This window comes from Periplaneta americana, chromosome 12, assembly GCF_040183065.1.
Source record: "Periplaneta americana isolate PAMFEO1 chromosome 12, P.americana_PAMFEO1_priV1, whole genome shotgun sequence".
In the NCBI taxonomy this organism is placed as follows: domain Eukaryota; kingdom Metazoa; phylum Arthropoda; class Insecta; order Blattodea; family Blattidae; genus Periplaneta; species Periplaneta americana.
In genome coordinates, this window is record NC_091128.1 from 112,813,032 (window position 1) to 112,827,621 (window position 14,590).

Here is a 14,590-nt window from a genome sequence, read left to right on the forward strand (position 1 = left end):
TACTTATTTTAAGAAGGGGGATAAGACTAACTGTAGTAACTTTCGAGGAATATCACTTTTGTTGACGTCGTACAAAATTTTGTCGAATATCCTTTTGAGAAGATTAATTCCATATGTAGATGAAATTATTGGGGATCATCAATGTGGTTTCAGGCGTAATAGATCGACTATTGATCAGATTTTTTGTATCCGACAGATATTGGAGAAAAAATAGGAGTATAAGGGTACAGTACATCAGTTATTCATAGATTTCAAAAAGGCGTATGACTCGGTTAAGAGAGAAGTTTTATATAATATTCTTATTGAATTTGGTATTCCTACGAAACTAGTTCGATTAATTAAAATGTGTCTTAGTGAAACTTACAGCAGAGTCCGTATAGGTCAGTTTCTATCTGATGCTTTTCCAATTCACTACGGGCTAAAACAGGGAGATGCACTATCACCTTTACTTTTTAATTTCGCACGTGAATATGGTAGGAGAAAATCCACAAACGATTAGGGAAAACGCGGAAATTCTACTTGAAGCAAGTAAAGAGATAGGTTTGGAAGTAAATCCCGAAAAGACTAAGTATATGATTATGTCTCGTGATCAGAATATTGTACGAAATGGAACTATAAAAGTTGGAGATTTATCCTTCGAAGAGGTGGAAAGATTCAGATATTTTGGAGCAACAGTAACAAATATAAATGACACTCGGGAGGAAATTAAACGCAGAATAAATATGGGAAATGCGTGTTATTATTCGGTTGAGAAGCTTTTATCATCTAGTCTGCTCTCAAAAAATCTGAAAGTTAGAATTTATAAAACAGTTTTATTACCGGCTGTTCTGTATGGCTGTGAAACTTGGACTCTCACTTTGAGAGAAGAACAGAGTTTGAGGGTTTTTGAGAATAAGGTTCTTAGGAAAATATATGGGGCTAAGAGGGATGAAGTTACAGGAGAATGGAGAAAGTTACACAACGCAGAGCTGCACGCATTGTATTCTTCACCTGACATAATTAGGAACATTAAATCCAGACGTTTGAGATGAGCAGGGTATGTAGCACGTATGGGCGAATCCAGAAAAGCATATAGAGTATTAGTTAGGAGGCCAAAGAAGAAAAGACCTTTGGGGAGGCCGAGACGTAGATGGGAAGATAATATAAAAATGGATTTGAGGGAGGTGGGATATGATGGTAAAGACTGGATTCATCTTGCTCAGGATAGAGAAAAATGGCGGGGTTATGTGAGGTCGGCAATGAACCTCCGGGTTCCTTAAAAGCCAGTAATTAATTACTTTTTCCACTTAAGTCACATATTTCATTAATTTGATGTTATATCCTTTTTCCGGGGAGGTCTTCAATTATACATTTAGGTTTCGAATTAGTATCGACGCTTCAGAACTTTCTGCCCTTTCTTTTTTCGACATTCTCGCATTGCATCTATGCTACGAGTACCCATCCTAATCTTATAGCTTGCTTACGTCACAGTCAATACATCTTCGAGATAATTACCAATTATTCACGCCAAAATCTCGATAACTACTTCATGGAGATGAAATGAGACTGCAGATTCTGAAGCAGATAAATTTTCGCTCACTTCGCAAATAAAAACACGGCCCGCTTGGTTGTGAAACGCAAGCAGTATCCATTGATCTATTGTGGCGGGTGAATTCAACTCATGTTGATAATTCTAAATATCGTTTGTGCGAGATCTTGCGTATTTGCTTGGTTTCCGCACAAAACCAATCCGCGGAAAGTCTAAAATTCCACATTCAGTATTCCCAACCTAACACACATAACAATTTCCCTCTTCTTACCGCTTAAGTGACATATTGATTTTACTGCTTTACGCTTTTAACATATTATTTTTAGAGACGTTCAATATAGTAATAATTATAAATTGGAAACTTACCACTGCAAATTTCACCTAAATTACACTGTTAATTATTGTTTTTAAATATTTGCAAAAATTAAGTAAACTCTACAACTCCACTAAAGATACTGCATTCGTGATGCAAGTAACATTAAGGAAGCAGTGAAAAAATCAACAAGATTCCAGACTCGTTATAGACTGGGGGAAAAAAAAAGACAGACGTATATTACGGCCTGCTGGAGCATAGCAAACACAGAAAACATTTTGAAGCAACAATGTTGAAGATTGATATTTTTGTTCTGCAAATTTGTCGTCATTGAACAGAAACCAAGATGGAGATTTCATTACAACTAATTAGAAATTCCTCTTTCAGGTATGTAATAAACGATCTTCGCACAAAATAATGTACGGTACACTAGCGGTATGTTTTCTTTCAATTCTCGGAAATTAAAAAAACTCAACTACGTTTCGCTTTTTCAAATTTTTCCTCGAACATGAAAACTTCAACATACCGCTCATGTAACGCATATTACTATTGCAATTCGCTCCTCATAGCAAACATGTGACCCATCAGAACCCTATGTTACAATAATTTTATTTACGACACAATCATTTACTTCATTCATACGTCACATACCGATATATTACTCAGTAATTTGTTGTTGTTACCTTTCTCTTGGCTCGCAACTGAGCCAGGTCACGGGTAGGATCCGCATTGCCTGGCGCCGCCCGCAGCCAGAGGCGCCGTCCGACGCACGTGTAAGTGAAGGCCAGGCTGAGCAGCGGCACCGCAAACGTCACCGAGAAGATGAGCATGGTGTAGGACTGGCCGTCCTCGGGCGAGCCCCAATGCTCTCCACAGTCCCAATGCCACCTGTCAACGAAAAGAAAGAGTGTAGTAAAGAGATGAAAATAAGAGGGATTTGCAGAAGGAAAAGCGAACATAAAAGTGATGCCTTGTTGATATCTCTTGTGAGGTTCAGACCTGTCTTCGGACAGTTGACTAAACAACAACAATCCACTGCCGTGACTAAAGCTATGTTTACGTGGCTTTAAGGACGGTGAAATACAGAGCAATTTATATACCAGGTTATGGGTAGAGAGTATTTAACGAGGGTCAAGTTAAATTAGAGCAGCGTTTCCCAAAATGTGTGTCGCGACACGCTGGGATGTCATGTAAAGAGCTGAGGAGGGTCGCGAGATGATTCAGAAAATAAAACAAAAATTCCTTATTATAGTCCCGTCGCTCTAATTTCCGGCAGCCAATCACGTTGCAGGTCGGCTACATTTAAACGCGTGCGTCTTGTGGTTCGCTGTTGAAGACGTTATAAATTTCCTAAGGCTCGATAAATACCCGACATTTTAGCTCTTTCGTTGGCGTTCGCAGAAAGCACACGAGGACGTTATTTGCCGTTCAATTATTTGCTAATTACAGTGCGTTTGATTTATTATCATAGGAGCTACGACATGATAATGTTTGACGGTGTGGCAAATAGATTCCTCATGTGGTAGCTCGGCAACGAAAGAACAAAAATGGCGAACGATACTACCTACCTAGACTTTATAGAGCCTTGACTTCCTAAGACGTAAGCGGAGAGGAGGAGTCACGCCGGGAATAACAGCGACGGTACTATAACATATTTATATTGTATTCAGAAACAGAAACAAATGAACGTAAAAATAAAATAAAAAAAGTTTCAGTAGTTATAGCTAAAGTAAAAAATAATGAATACTGTAAATGTGTCTATTTTTGAGAAAGTAGCTACTCATATCTTCACTCTGTATTCAATATGCACACAAATGTATTATTACCAACTTAAAGGAGATTATTCGCTTTTATTTTTATGGAAATCATAGACTGGAAACTTATTTTGCATAAATACTAATTTGCAAACCTATCAAAAAATAATTATACTTTTAACCTTTCATCAGCAAGCACATATTTTAATATATTTTTTTATTTCAGCCAGTTGAATGCAACTGTTAGAAACGGATTCAGTATCTATCTGTTACTGTCATGATTGTTTTGAGTTTCTTCCGGAAGATAGTAAAAGAAATATTGTTTAAAATTGTGCAAAGTTAATTGTATGTCCGCAAAAACTAACTAAGAATTTGTCGTGTCATAGGATACGTAGCTAAACTTTCCGCGAGTTCTTTAATGCACTGCAATGAATAAATGTTCTTTTTGTTTTGTTTTATACATTATACATTTAAACGAGCAGAGCGAGTTTTTCACTTTCAGTAATTTTATAATGCACTTCATAAACGTGTATTGTACAACATTTTTTGCACGTTAATGTTTTTAGAATTGCAAATACAATATATTTTACATTGAAAATTTAGAGCAGTATTATTCCAAAGCCTTCGCAAAACTGCACTGAAATGGTAATAAGTAACAATAAGTAAATTATAATGGGCCTATTTCAGTACAGTTTTGTTATGAAGAATGGTTTCTCTATAATCGCGACGCTGTTATTTCCGGCGTGACTCCGCCTCTTTGCTTACGTCTTTGGAAGTGAAGGCTCTATAAAGTCTAGGTAGGTAGTATCGTTCGCCATTTTTGTTCTTTCGTTGCCGAGCTACCATACGAGGAATCTATTTTCCATACCGTTAAACATTATTATGTCGTAGCTCCTATGATAATAAACCAAACGCACTGTAATTGAGCAAATAATTGAGCGGAAAATAACGTCTTCGTGTGCTTTCTGCGAACGCCAACGAAAGAGCCAAAATGGCGGGCGATTATATTAAGTATTTATCGAGCCTTAAGAAATGAATAACGGCTTCATAAGCGAATCACAAGACGCACAGGTTTAAAAGTAGCCGACCTGCAACGCGATTGGCTGCCGGAAATTAGAGCGACGGGACTATAGCAACAAGTTTCTGTGTGAGAATTCTAACGTTCAAGGTCTAACAACAATAGCTGTAAATACAAGAAAAAAACACGATCGTGAAAAAAAAAAAGTTTGCATATTGCAATTTCTCGTCTTGCAGGTATCGACACATTAGAAGTTGTGTGGTATCTACTGATTTTGAGTAACATTATCGTTGTTCACGATCTTACAGGCATTTGTATTTTTAAATGGGTTAATTACTAGTAACTTCTCACCTAAAAGTGGGTCGCACATTTAAGAAGTTTGGGGACCACTGAATTAGATAGAGCAAACAATTTATTATTACTAAATAAACTAATTTCATTACAAGAATTAAAATAATTCGAACGAAATTAGTTCTCCCTCTTACAAAACCGTAAGAACCACAACCGCACGAGTTTCTACAGAGTAATCTGCAGGCATGCTGACACCAGACTGACCTGGAAAGGAATTTTTTCCTAGAAATGGGACAGAAGTGAGGAATTTGTGTAATCAAGCTGGAATGAATGGTCACCAGGAAGAGACGTTAAATGCATTGTGGATGTGGACAGCCTAGAAAGCTTAGCGGGCGAATGTCGCTATGTCTTATCGTTGCTATAGGACAAAATGTAAGGAAATTTTACCCGTTAATTACTCGTAATAATTAACAAATAAAAATAAGGCGTCCATTATCTTTGTGTGTAGTTTTAAATTGTTATCTTGTAATTAAGTTGTTTAACCAAGTGTTTATTAAACCACAGTAAAGATCTTTGGCTTTCAAAGTACTTGTAAATATAGTCCCATCGCTCTTATTTCCGGCTATATTTAAACGTGTGCGTCTTGTGATTCGCTCATGAAGACGTTATGCACTTCCTAAGGCTGGATAAATACTTAATATAATCGCCCGCCATTTTGGCTCTTTCGTTGGCGTTCGCAGAAAGCACACGAGGACGTTATTTGCCGCTCAATTATTTGCTGAATTACAGTGCATTTGATTTACTATCATAGGAGCTACGACATGATAATGTTTAACGCTGTGGCAAATAGATTCCTCCTCTGGTAGCTCGGCAACGAAAGAACAAAAATGGCGAACGATACTACCTACCTAGACTTTATAGAGCCTTCACTTCCTAAGACGTAAGCAAAGAGGAGGAGTCACGCCGGGAATAACAGCGTCGCATAATCTACATTTTTCATGGTGTAAGAGAACTTTGTAACCACAGGATAAGTCAAAACCAAAGATTATATTCAAATGGACAAGACTTGAAATAGTTCCGATTGATGTCAGTAATTGATAACTTACTTATCATAAAGTTATCTGTTATAACATAACAGCGTACACTGCCAGTCAAAAGTTTTCGATCAGCTATGAAAACAATTATATACTTTATTTCAATGTACAAACACATCGGAAAAACTAAATAGACCAACAAAATAAATATTTTCTCTCTCTAGCATTATTTTTTATTTATTTTATTGGGTTATTTTACGACGCTGTATCAACATCTAGGTTATTTAGCGTCTGAATGATATGAAGGTGATAATGCCGGTGAAATGAGTCCGGGGTCCAGCACCGAAAGTTACCCAGCTTTTGCTCGTATTGCATTGAGGGAAAACCCCGGAAAAAACCTCAACCAGGTAACTTGTCCCGACCGGGATTCGAACCCGGGCCACCTGGTTTCGCAGCCAGACGCGCTGACCGTTACTCCACAGGTGTGGACCTCTAGCATTATGGTATGATAGAAAATTCAAAACGAAATCCTTGTTTTAACCACAAGTCCATAGTTGTGATAGGTGATCGAAAACTTTTGACCGTTAGTTGAGGGTGGTGTCGTTGTTGAGTTCCCACGTTGGACGCCATTTGAGGGTGAGTGGTTATTGTGACTACACGTTGGGCGCCATTTGAGGGTGGGTGCGTCTCGGTGTTGCGTGAGATTCACTCAGGGTAATCGAGGTACGGTTGTGGTGTAGGTTGATGTCGGGAATAATCCCAAGCCGGCTACTTATATAAAAGGCAGTGTAAATTCCAAAACTATAAGTTTATTGTCGTATTCACTTGGTAAACCCTAGAGTATGTATTTCCGGCTGACTTATAATTCAATCGTTGGTCGCAATTCTGTATCGACTCAGTTGCAGCTCTGAATAAGCTCTATCCGATACTATAAATTCAATACTCTGTCCCGTACACTACGATCGAAGCTCCTAAACGTTGGCGAGTAGTCTCGCCGATGACAAAGTTCAATCTATCGAGTCTTCGCCTGAAGAGAGACTATTAAGTTGGGCCGCCGACCCGATGAGATGTTGTGATTGTGTCGACACGAAGCGAAATAGTAGTCCTGTCGACACCAAACGAAGTAGTTATTGTACCCTGTATGTAGGGCCGCCGACACGATGTGAAGTTGTTTTTTTTCTCCGCTCCCCGTCACCCTTATTTATAAAAACCTATCCTACGCTAAAACTAACTATCCTATTGGTTAAAAACTACGTCACTTACTGGCCTAAAATCTATTCCCTATTGGTCCAAAGTGACCTCATAAGCTGGACCAAGATCTCTTCTTATTGGGCGCGAAATATGTCATCTCTAAATTTAGACTTCGGATTTCCCATAACCTCAAATTAGTTTGTATATCTCACAAGAATACCCGTTCTTTGGAAAACCCAAGCTTGGCAGTTGCTTTCCCACGGGTCCAGTCTAACTTTAGGATTTTACGCTTGAAAGGGTGTCTATGCAAAACCCTGCCCAAGGTGGCCCTAAATCTGTCCGATGCTGACAAGTGACGAAACACCTGTGTGGGAAGCTAATTCTAACGAAGTCGCCAGAACATCCCCCCGAATACATGTAATAAAAATATGGAGATATCACTTCGCTAATAAATCGGTCTCTCCCTCTCCTAATTACAGCTTCAAATGCCCATCTACGTAACCATTGGAAATTCCCGAAAGAGTTTCCAATGTTATGAGATGTCCCCGCTTTTTTGCCTATAACTAGCCTCATAGTTCCCCTACGCGTTCAGCCGGTAAGACATTATTTACAATACAATGAGATTACAATGTCACTACAAACAATTACAATAAATAATACATATATCTTCACAAGCCTTTCTATGTACACAACTTTCACACAATAAGCACAAAAATGTAGAGTTTATATTCACATTTACATATGTACAATCCCATTCATTCACATATTTACAATTGTTTGTTCATTGATCAGTTACACACTCTGCGTGCTTGGTTGTACCAGCCGCCCTGTACATGTTCACCTAGCTGTACGCGTGAGACTAACTATCCTTACTCTTTCTCATTCCTGCCTCCTTGCCTCTCCTGTTTGAAAGGCCTCAAGAGTTGCTTGTGGTACCTTCCAACAGGTTTACTTTTTCCCCTTTCTACCAATTCGAAAGTATGGTCTCCGTATTTACTCTTAATTTCGTAGGGCCCCTTGTAAAGTAGCTCCATGCGTGAGTAACGTCCTCTAAGGGCGGAAGATAACTTCACGTCCCTTAGCAATACCAAATCGCCGGGTGTGGGCTCCCATTTGTGGCGATATCTTTTAACTTTACCGAGTCTATACTCAGCCTTTTTCCTGATTCGGTCGAAAGCTAGTTTACACAGTAGTTCCGCACTAGGAGGCTCACCCTCCTGTATTGCCTGCGGCAAACTCTTTATCATAGGATCGGGATCGATCCCTAACATAAGTTTGATCGGTGCTATTCCGGTCGTTGGATTGATAGAGTGGTTCATGACTCTCTCTATCACCTCACATTGCCTAAACCAGTCCTTATGATTTCGGTGACACAGAATACGGAGGTACAATGATATATCCCTAAGCGCTCTTTCGCAGGGATTACCGCTGGGAAAGTATGCGGAGAATTGTACAGCTTCACACCCGCATCTTCCAGCCTTTTGCAAAACACTTTCGATTTATGTACCGACACATTGTCACTGAGCACCGCTGTTACCGGACCGTAAGTCGGTATGTAATCTCTAACCAGCTTGTCAGCACACAACTTACTAGAGATATTTCTTAAAGGGTAAATCTTTACAAATTTTGTGAAGACATCGTACGTAACAAACATGTACCTGTGTCCGAAGGACGATGTGGGCATTGGACCGTGTTCGTCCACTGCTACAAGTTCATTCTTTTTACCCCTAATAACGACCTGTGGTACATTGTCATACCTTACATTTAGAGGTTTCGCCCTCTGGCAGACCTCGCAACGAGATATTACCCTTCTAACCTTCTTTGACAGTTGCTTAATATAAAATGATTCTGACATAGTTAAAATGATCCTATCACTCCCAGAGTGACACATAGATAGGTGAAAGTTATTTATAAGTTCATTCTCCATACTCGCAGGTATGCATATCTTCCACTTCTGGATATCCCTACCATGCAATTTATACAAGATACCAGAGCGCAATCCATACACTTCATCTTTCACCTGTGAGATTTCTCTAGCTTTGTCCATTAAGGCCCTTATCGTGGAATCCTCCTGCTGCAAATCTGCAATTTTCCGAAATTTTCCCGTCAGAGCTCCATTCCTCGTGGAATCAATTTTCATCACGGCAATTTCGTACGCGGGGGCGGTGATAGTTTCCGGTAGCCCCGATTTGGAATTCAAACGAGAGAGACAATCACCAAAGATATTGTCTGCCCCCGGAATATGTCTAATCGTCACATCATGAGCCAAAATTTCGTGCACATACCTAGATATTCTAGAGTTCGTCAATTTGCATCTACTCAGAAACGCTAGGCTTACATGGTCAGTAAATATGATGATCTGCCTATTAAAGATATACTGACGGAACTTCTGTAGTGCGAAGTACACAGCAGAAATCTCAAGTTCCGTGATTGATGCGTTGCTTTCGGTACGCGACAGTCCCCTAGAAGCTGTGGCAATCACATGTCGCTTATTATCTACATCGGTCTGACATAGAATTGCTCCATATCCATATGAAGACGCATCAGTATAAATCTGAAAAGGTAGGCTGTCGTTATGCCTTTCCAACAGAATTGAGTCGGCGAAAAGCAGTTTCGTTCGATCGAATGCTTCCTGCTCTGCCGACCCCCACCTGAAGGGTGTATCCTTCTTCAACAATGCTCTGAGTGGGGCTACATGCTTAGCATAATTGACGAGAAACCGATTCTGGTATTGTAGGATACCTAGATATCTACGAACCTGTTTCCGGTTCCGCGGCGGCGGAATCCTCGCAATGCTCTGAATTCTCTCTTGGTCCGGTCTAATTCCGTCAGACGAAATTACGTAACCCAGGAAAACTGTTTCAACTTTAAAAAATGCTGTTTTCCCCAGCTCAACTGTCATACCAGCCTCTCTCAATTTAGTCAATACAAAATCGATATCTCTAATATGCCTATCAACATTATTGCCATATATAAGAAAATCGTCAATGTACTGTGCCAGAAAACCTTTCGTCGAATCACCAAAAATTATGTCAAGTGCCCTTAGTAGCGCAGATCCAGAACTAGCGATGCCGAATGGGCATCGGGTATACTGATAAACTTTCCCGTTATGTAGGAACGCTGTGAATTTTCTCGAGTCCTCGTCCAGCGGAATCTGCCAATACGAACTGGTCAAGTCCAAACTAGTGAATATGGAACAGTCACTGATACGGCCTAACAAAGTGTCCACTGACTCCGTCCTGAAATTATCTTTCACTGAAAACGAGTTAACGTGTCGGGCATCTATCGTTACTCTTAAGCTTCCATTGGGCTTCCTAACCCAGCACAATGCATTTACGTAAGGCGAGTCCGATACTTCTATAACTCCGTCTTTTAACATATCATTTATGACTTCGTCTGCCTGATCCCTTAAAGATAGGGGGATGGGTCTACATTTATGCCGAAATTCCTCCATTCCTACCACCTTAATTTTGTGTGTATACACTCTACACAGACCCGGCGCGTCTGAAAAGACATTTAAATGGCTACCTACAACATCCATTAAGCGTTTTCTTTCACTCTCACTCAGGCCGTGTGCCTGGTTAACTTTATCTCTCACTATTTCGAAAGTATCTGTCTTCCTATTGTTAGACGCGACTACCTGTCTAAGATCGCCAAGCGAAATCTCATTACAATATCTGGCCCTACCGCTAATGAGATTACGTCCTATTTGTCTCGCCTGGACTAATTCGCCGATACATAACTCGCATTCTCCGCAGCCTACTTGACACACTCCCCTAGTTACCTCGTTACCTTCCCACGGATTAACCTCTATAATTACATTCTTACAAATTTTTAGATGCTCTACGAAAAATAACTCTTCCTGTAATCCTATCTCTTCCGCGGTTCTTTCGTCTACCTCAGCTCGAGCGTTATTGCTACTGAATGGGACATGGCCTACACTGCCGTTACCTGCCGTAACCCCTAGTCTGTTTTCTCTGAAATCTAATAGCGCGTGCCATTCATAAAAGCTTTCTACTCCAATAATGATGTCGGTAGTCAACCTTTGTATCACAAGAAAAATAGCATTTAATTTCACGTCTCCGCACTCTAACTCGAACCATACTTGATATTTTACCTTTTCCTTCTTCTTGCTTAGGGCGCCTGCACAGTACAGTGAACATATGGGTAACGTTTGCAGTTTTATTCCTGAATCCCTAACCTTTTGAAAAAATTCCAAGCTGCATACATTATTTGTGGAGCCCGAGTCCAACAACACACAACACTTTATCCCAAATATTTTAGCATCTATATAAGGCAATACATAAGTCCCATTATTTTCTAACTCTGGGTTAGTAATCTCGCTCTGTCTCTTCACGCTTACCGCGTTGGTGGATTCTTTTGACAGTGGCTTACTGCACTTAGCTACAGAAATCTCCGAACCCTTGAGACTTCTGTCTAGCAGTTTCCCGAGTGTGATGCAGTCGGTTCCACTGCTACCTCGTCTCTATTTCTACAATTTATAGGCTCCCGGCCCATATTCATTCTGACCGGACTTTGCTGACGTCCGTTCATGTCTCTATTCCTGCTTTGTCCCACGTTACACTGTGTAGGTGGCCTATTGCACCCTTGTGAGGCCATTTCTTGTAGGATGTCTCGCCTATCTCTCTCCTGCTCCTGTCTCCTCCAATCACCTCGATTTTGCGGTCCCCTGCTAAAATTAGGCTGCCAGAATCCCTGTCTGTAATTTCTGTTCCTAAGCCAGTGTGGTTGGGTTCTAAGCCTATTATTTCCATTTTCTTGTCTTCCCGTGTACCATCGTATGTGGTTAACCCTACGCACGGGACCAACACCTCCTCGATCGTTCCTCATCCTGTTATGACTACTCTGGTTATTCCTACTATTATTGTAAGGACCCCCAAAGGGCGGGTCAATCCTTCTCTCCCTGTTGGGACTTTTCCCTCCGTTATGGCCATTATGGTACCGACTATGTGCATTGTTGGGGCTCCTGTCACCACCCCAGTTACTCTGATTTTGGGATCCCGTCCTTGGGAATGAAAAGGCCGTACTTGCCCCCTTCCCCGCTTTCTGGTCGGTGGGGCTTGAACCCTTTCCTTTGCCATGTTCATAATCTGCCTGTCCACTACATTCATAGTGCGTGGCGTCCGAACCATCCAGCGCAGTCAATAAATCTATTGTTTCCCCGAAGTCTCGGGGCCCTGCTACGATCAGATTATATCTTATGTTCTCGGGATACTGCGAAATCACAGTTTGGATCAGCTCTGAATCCGGTATTGGCGGATTGAGGCTTTTCCCTTTCTTAACCAGTTCAAGAAAATAATCTATCATAGAGACGCCTCTTCCCGCGTCAAACCTGCTCTGATTAATTTCCTTCCTAATTCTTTGTTGTTGTCTTTGTCCCCAGTATCTCTCCGAAAATTTTTCTCTGAATTCCTCATAAGTGACATTATCCCTTAGGGCCACTAGCGCCCAGTTGAGTGGTCGGCTCTTTAGGCTCTTTCGTACGACAGTCATTTTTAAGTCATCCGGCACCCCTCTTACTCTAAAGTACGTTTCTAGCTCACTTATGTAGTTATGTGGGTTTGAAAATTCAACCTCATCAAAAATAGGGTAACCAATCTCATTCAAAATGTGAGTGGGGTACTGGGGACGGCCTAAATATGCCTTGTCGTTTACACTTATCAACTCACTACGCACGTCATCACGTGAGGTCTGACATTCCTCACTGACACTATTGTTGACATGTCTTACATTTATGTTACTACCTGATGCCGGGCTCTCACTTGTGCCCTCTTGTCTAGAAACTGCACGGTCCGAGCTGCTATGTCCGCTTAAATTTGCGGGACTACCCCCATTTAGTACGTCGTTTATTGAGTTTAATTTACTTCTTAATTCTTCCAAACATTCGTTATCCGCCCTTTCTTTATTCTTTATGGCTCGCTTGAGACCGTCCACTTCCTGATCCACCTCACCTATTTTCTCTTCTACCGAATTCTGAATTTCTCGAACCTTCTCCACTATCGCTTCCTCAACAGCTGATTTTAGATCGCTATTCTCTCTCGTAGCGCTATCTCTAACCCTAACTTCTAAATCCTTCATACTTTCTGACATCCTATCCATGGCTATCTTCAATTGGTTCTCCATTCCGATCCCATTCTCGGTTAATTTCCCCTCTAGCTTCTCTATTTTGTCCTCCATCTTGTTTCCTCTTTCTGCTAATTTTGCAATATGATCTCTAATCTCTCTCGAACTTTCCCCCAATCTATTTTCCATTTGTTTTATTTGTTCTCTACTTTCCCTCAGAATCTGCTCTCTACTTTCCCTTCAGTTATTCTCTAATTTAGTTTCCATTTGTTTTATTTGTTCTTTACTTTCCCTCAGAATCTGCTCTCTACTTTCCCTCGAGTTATTCTCTAATTTACTTTCCATTTGTTTCATTTGTTCTCTACTTTCCCTTGAATTGTTGTCTAATTTATTTTCCATTTGCTTTATTTGTTCTTTACTTTCCCTTGAATTGTTGTCTAATTTATTTTCCATTTGCTTTATTTGTTCTTTACTTTCCCTTGAGTTATTTTCCATGAATTGTCTCATCTGCTCCCATAACTGTTCTAGCGTCATTTCCCCTTTGCCACTTTCTCTCCTCTGTTGCTTTTCCACCGATCGCTCTCCCTCTATTTCCTGTCCTGCGTTACTCTCGACCTCCTCTCTGATTTCCATAATTTCCTCGTCCTTCCTTTGCTCCATGGTTCCCTTGTTTCTATTTCCTCGTCTTTCTCGTATTTTCCTAACTACTTTACTCCTATGGCTACGTAGTATCATCTATATGCTACTCTGTCATCTATCCGACGCTTGCTTTCCCAATAATAACCTAACTAGGCCTGTATTTGCACTCTACTCACTTCCATCAAATTACGCAATACACTTATTTCACTTTCCCCCAAAATATCACACACAAAGAAAAATACATATATATACCCAAAATATCACACCAGAAATTGAAACATATACACTTTATAATTATTCCCCCAAAATATCATATACATATATACACATTGATTCATCTTCCCTTCATACTTGCCACCGCCTCTCCGAGTTGCCTTCTCTGGTGGTCTCTGTGTGGCCTTCACTGGTGGTGTCGTGATATCGCGATGGCCTGGTTCTATTCCCGCCTTCCAGCGTCGTTCCTCGGCTATGCAGGGCTGAAATGCTCCGTCCGGTCCTCCGCGTTGTTTGGTGTTGTGTTCGCACCCGGGGCCGGTCACTGGAACAGCTGTCTTCCTTCGAGCCCCACGTTGGAAAGCGCCATTTGAGGGTGGTGTCGTTGTTGAGTTCCCACGTTGGACGCCATTTGAGGGTGAGTGGTTATTGTGACTACACGTTGGGCGCCATTTGAGGGTGGGTGCGTCTCGGTGTTGCGTGAGATTCACTCAGGGTAATCGAGGTACGGTTGTGGTGTAGGTT

The 14,590-nt window shown here is 40.9% G+C and overlaps 1 protein-coding gene and 1 long non-coding RNA gene across 2 annotated transcripts in view; one reads left to right on the top strand and one right to left on the bottom strand.

The window, feature by feature from the left end:
* LOC138710078 (uncharacterized) overlaps positions 1-14,590 on the top strand; it is a 736,860-nt gene that overhangs the window by 209,947 nt on the left and 512,323 nt on the right. The window lies entirely within an intron of this gene.
* LOC138711275 (RYamide receptor-like) overlaps positions 1-14,590 on the bottom strand; it is an 80,918-nt gene that overhangs the window by 18,830 nt on the left and 47,498 nt on the right. The window contains exon 4 of the mRNA XM_069842706.1: positions 2,525-2,729. Coding sequence (XP_069698807.1) covers positions 2,525-2,729 — 205 coding nt within the window. The remainder of the gene's footprint in view (positions 1-2,524; positions 2,730-14,590) is intronic.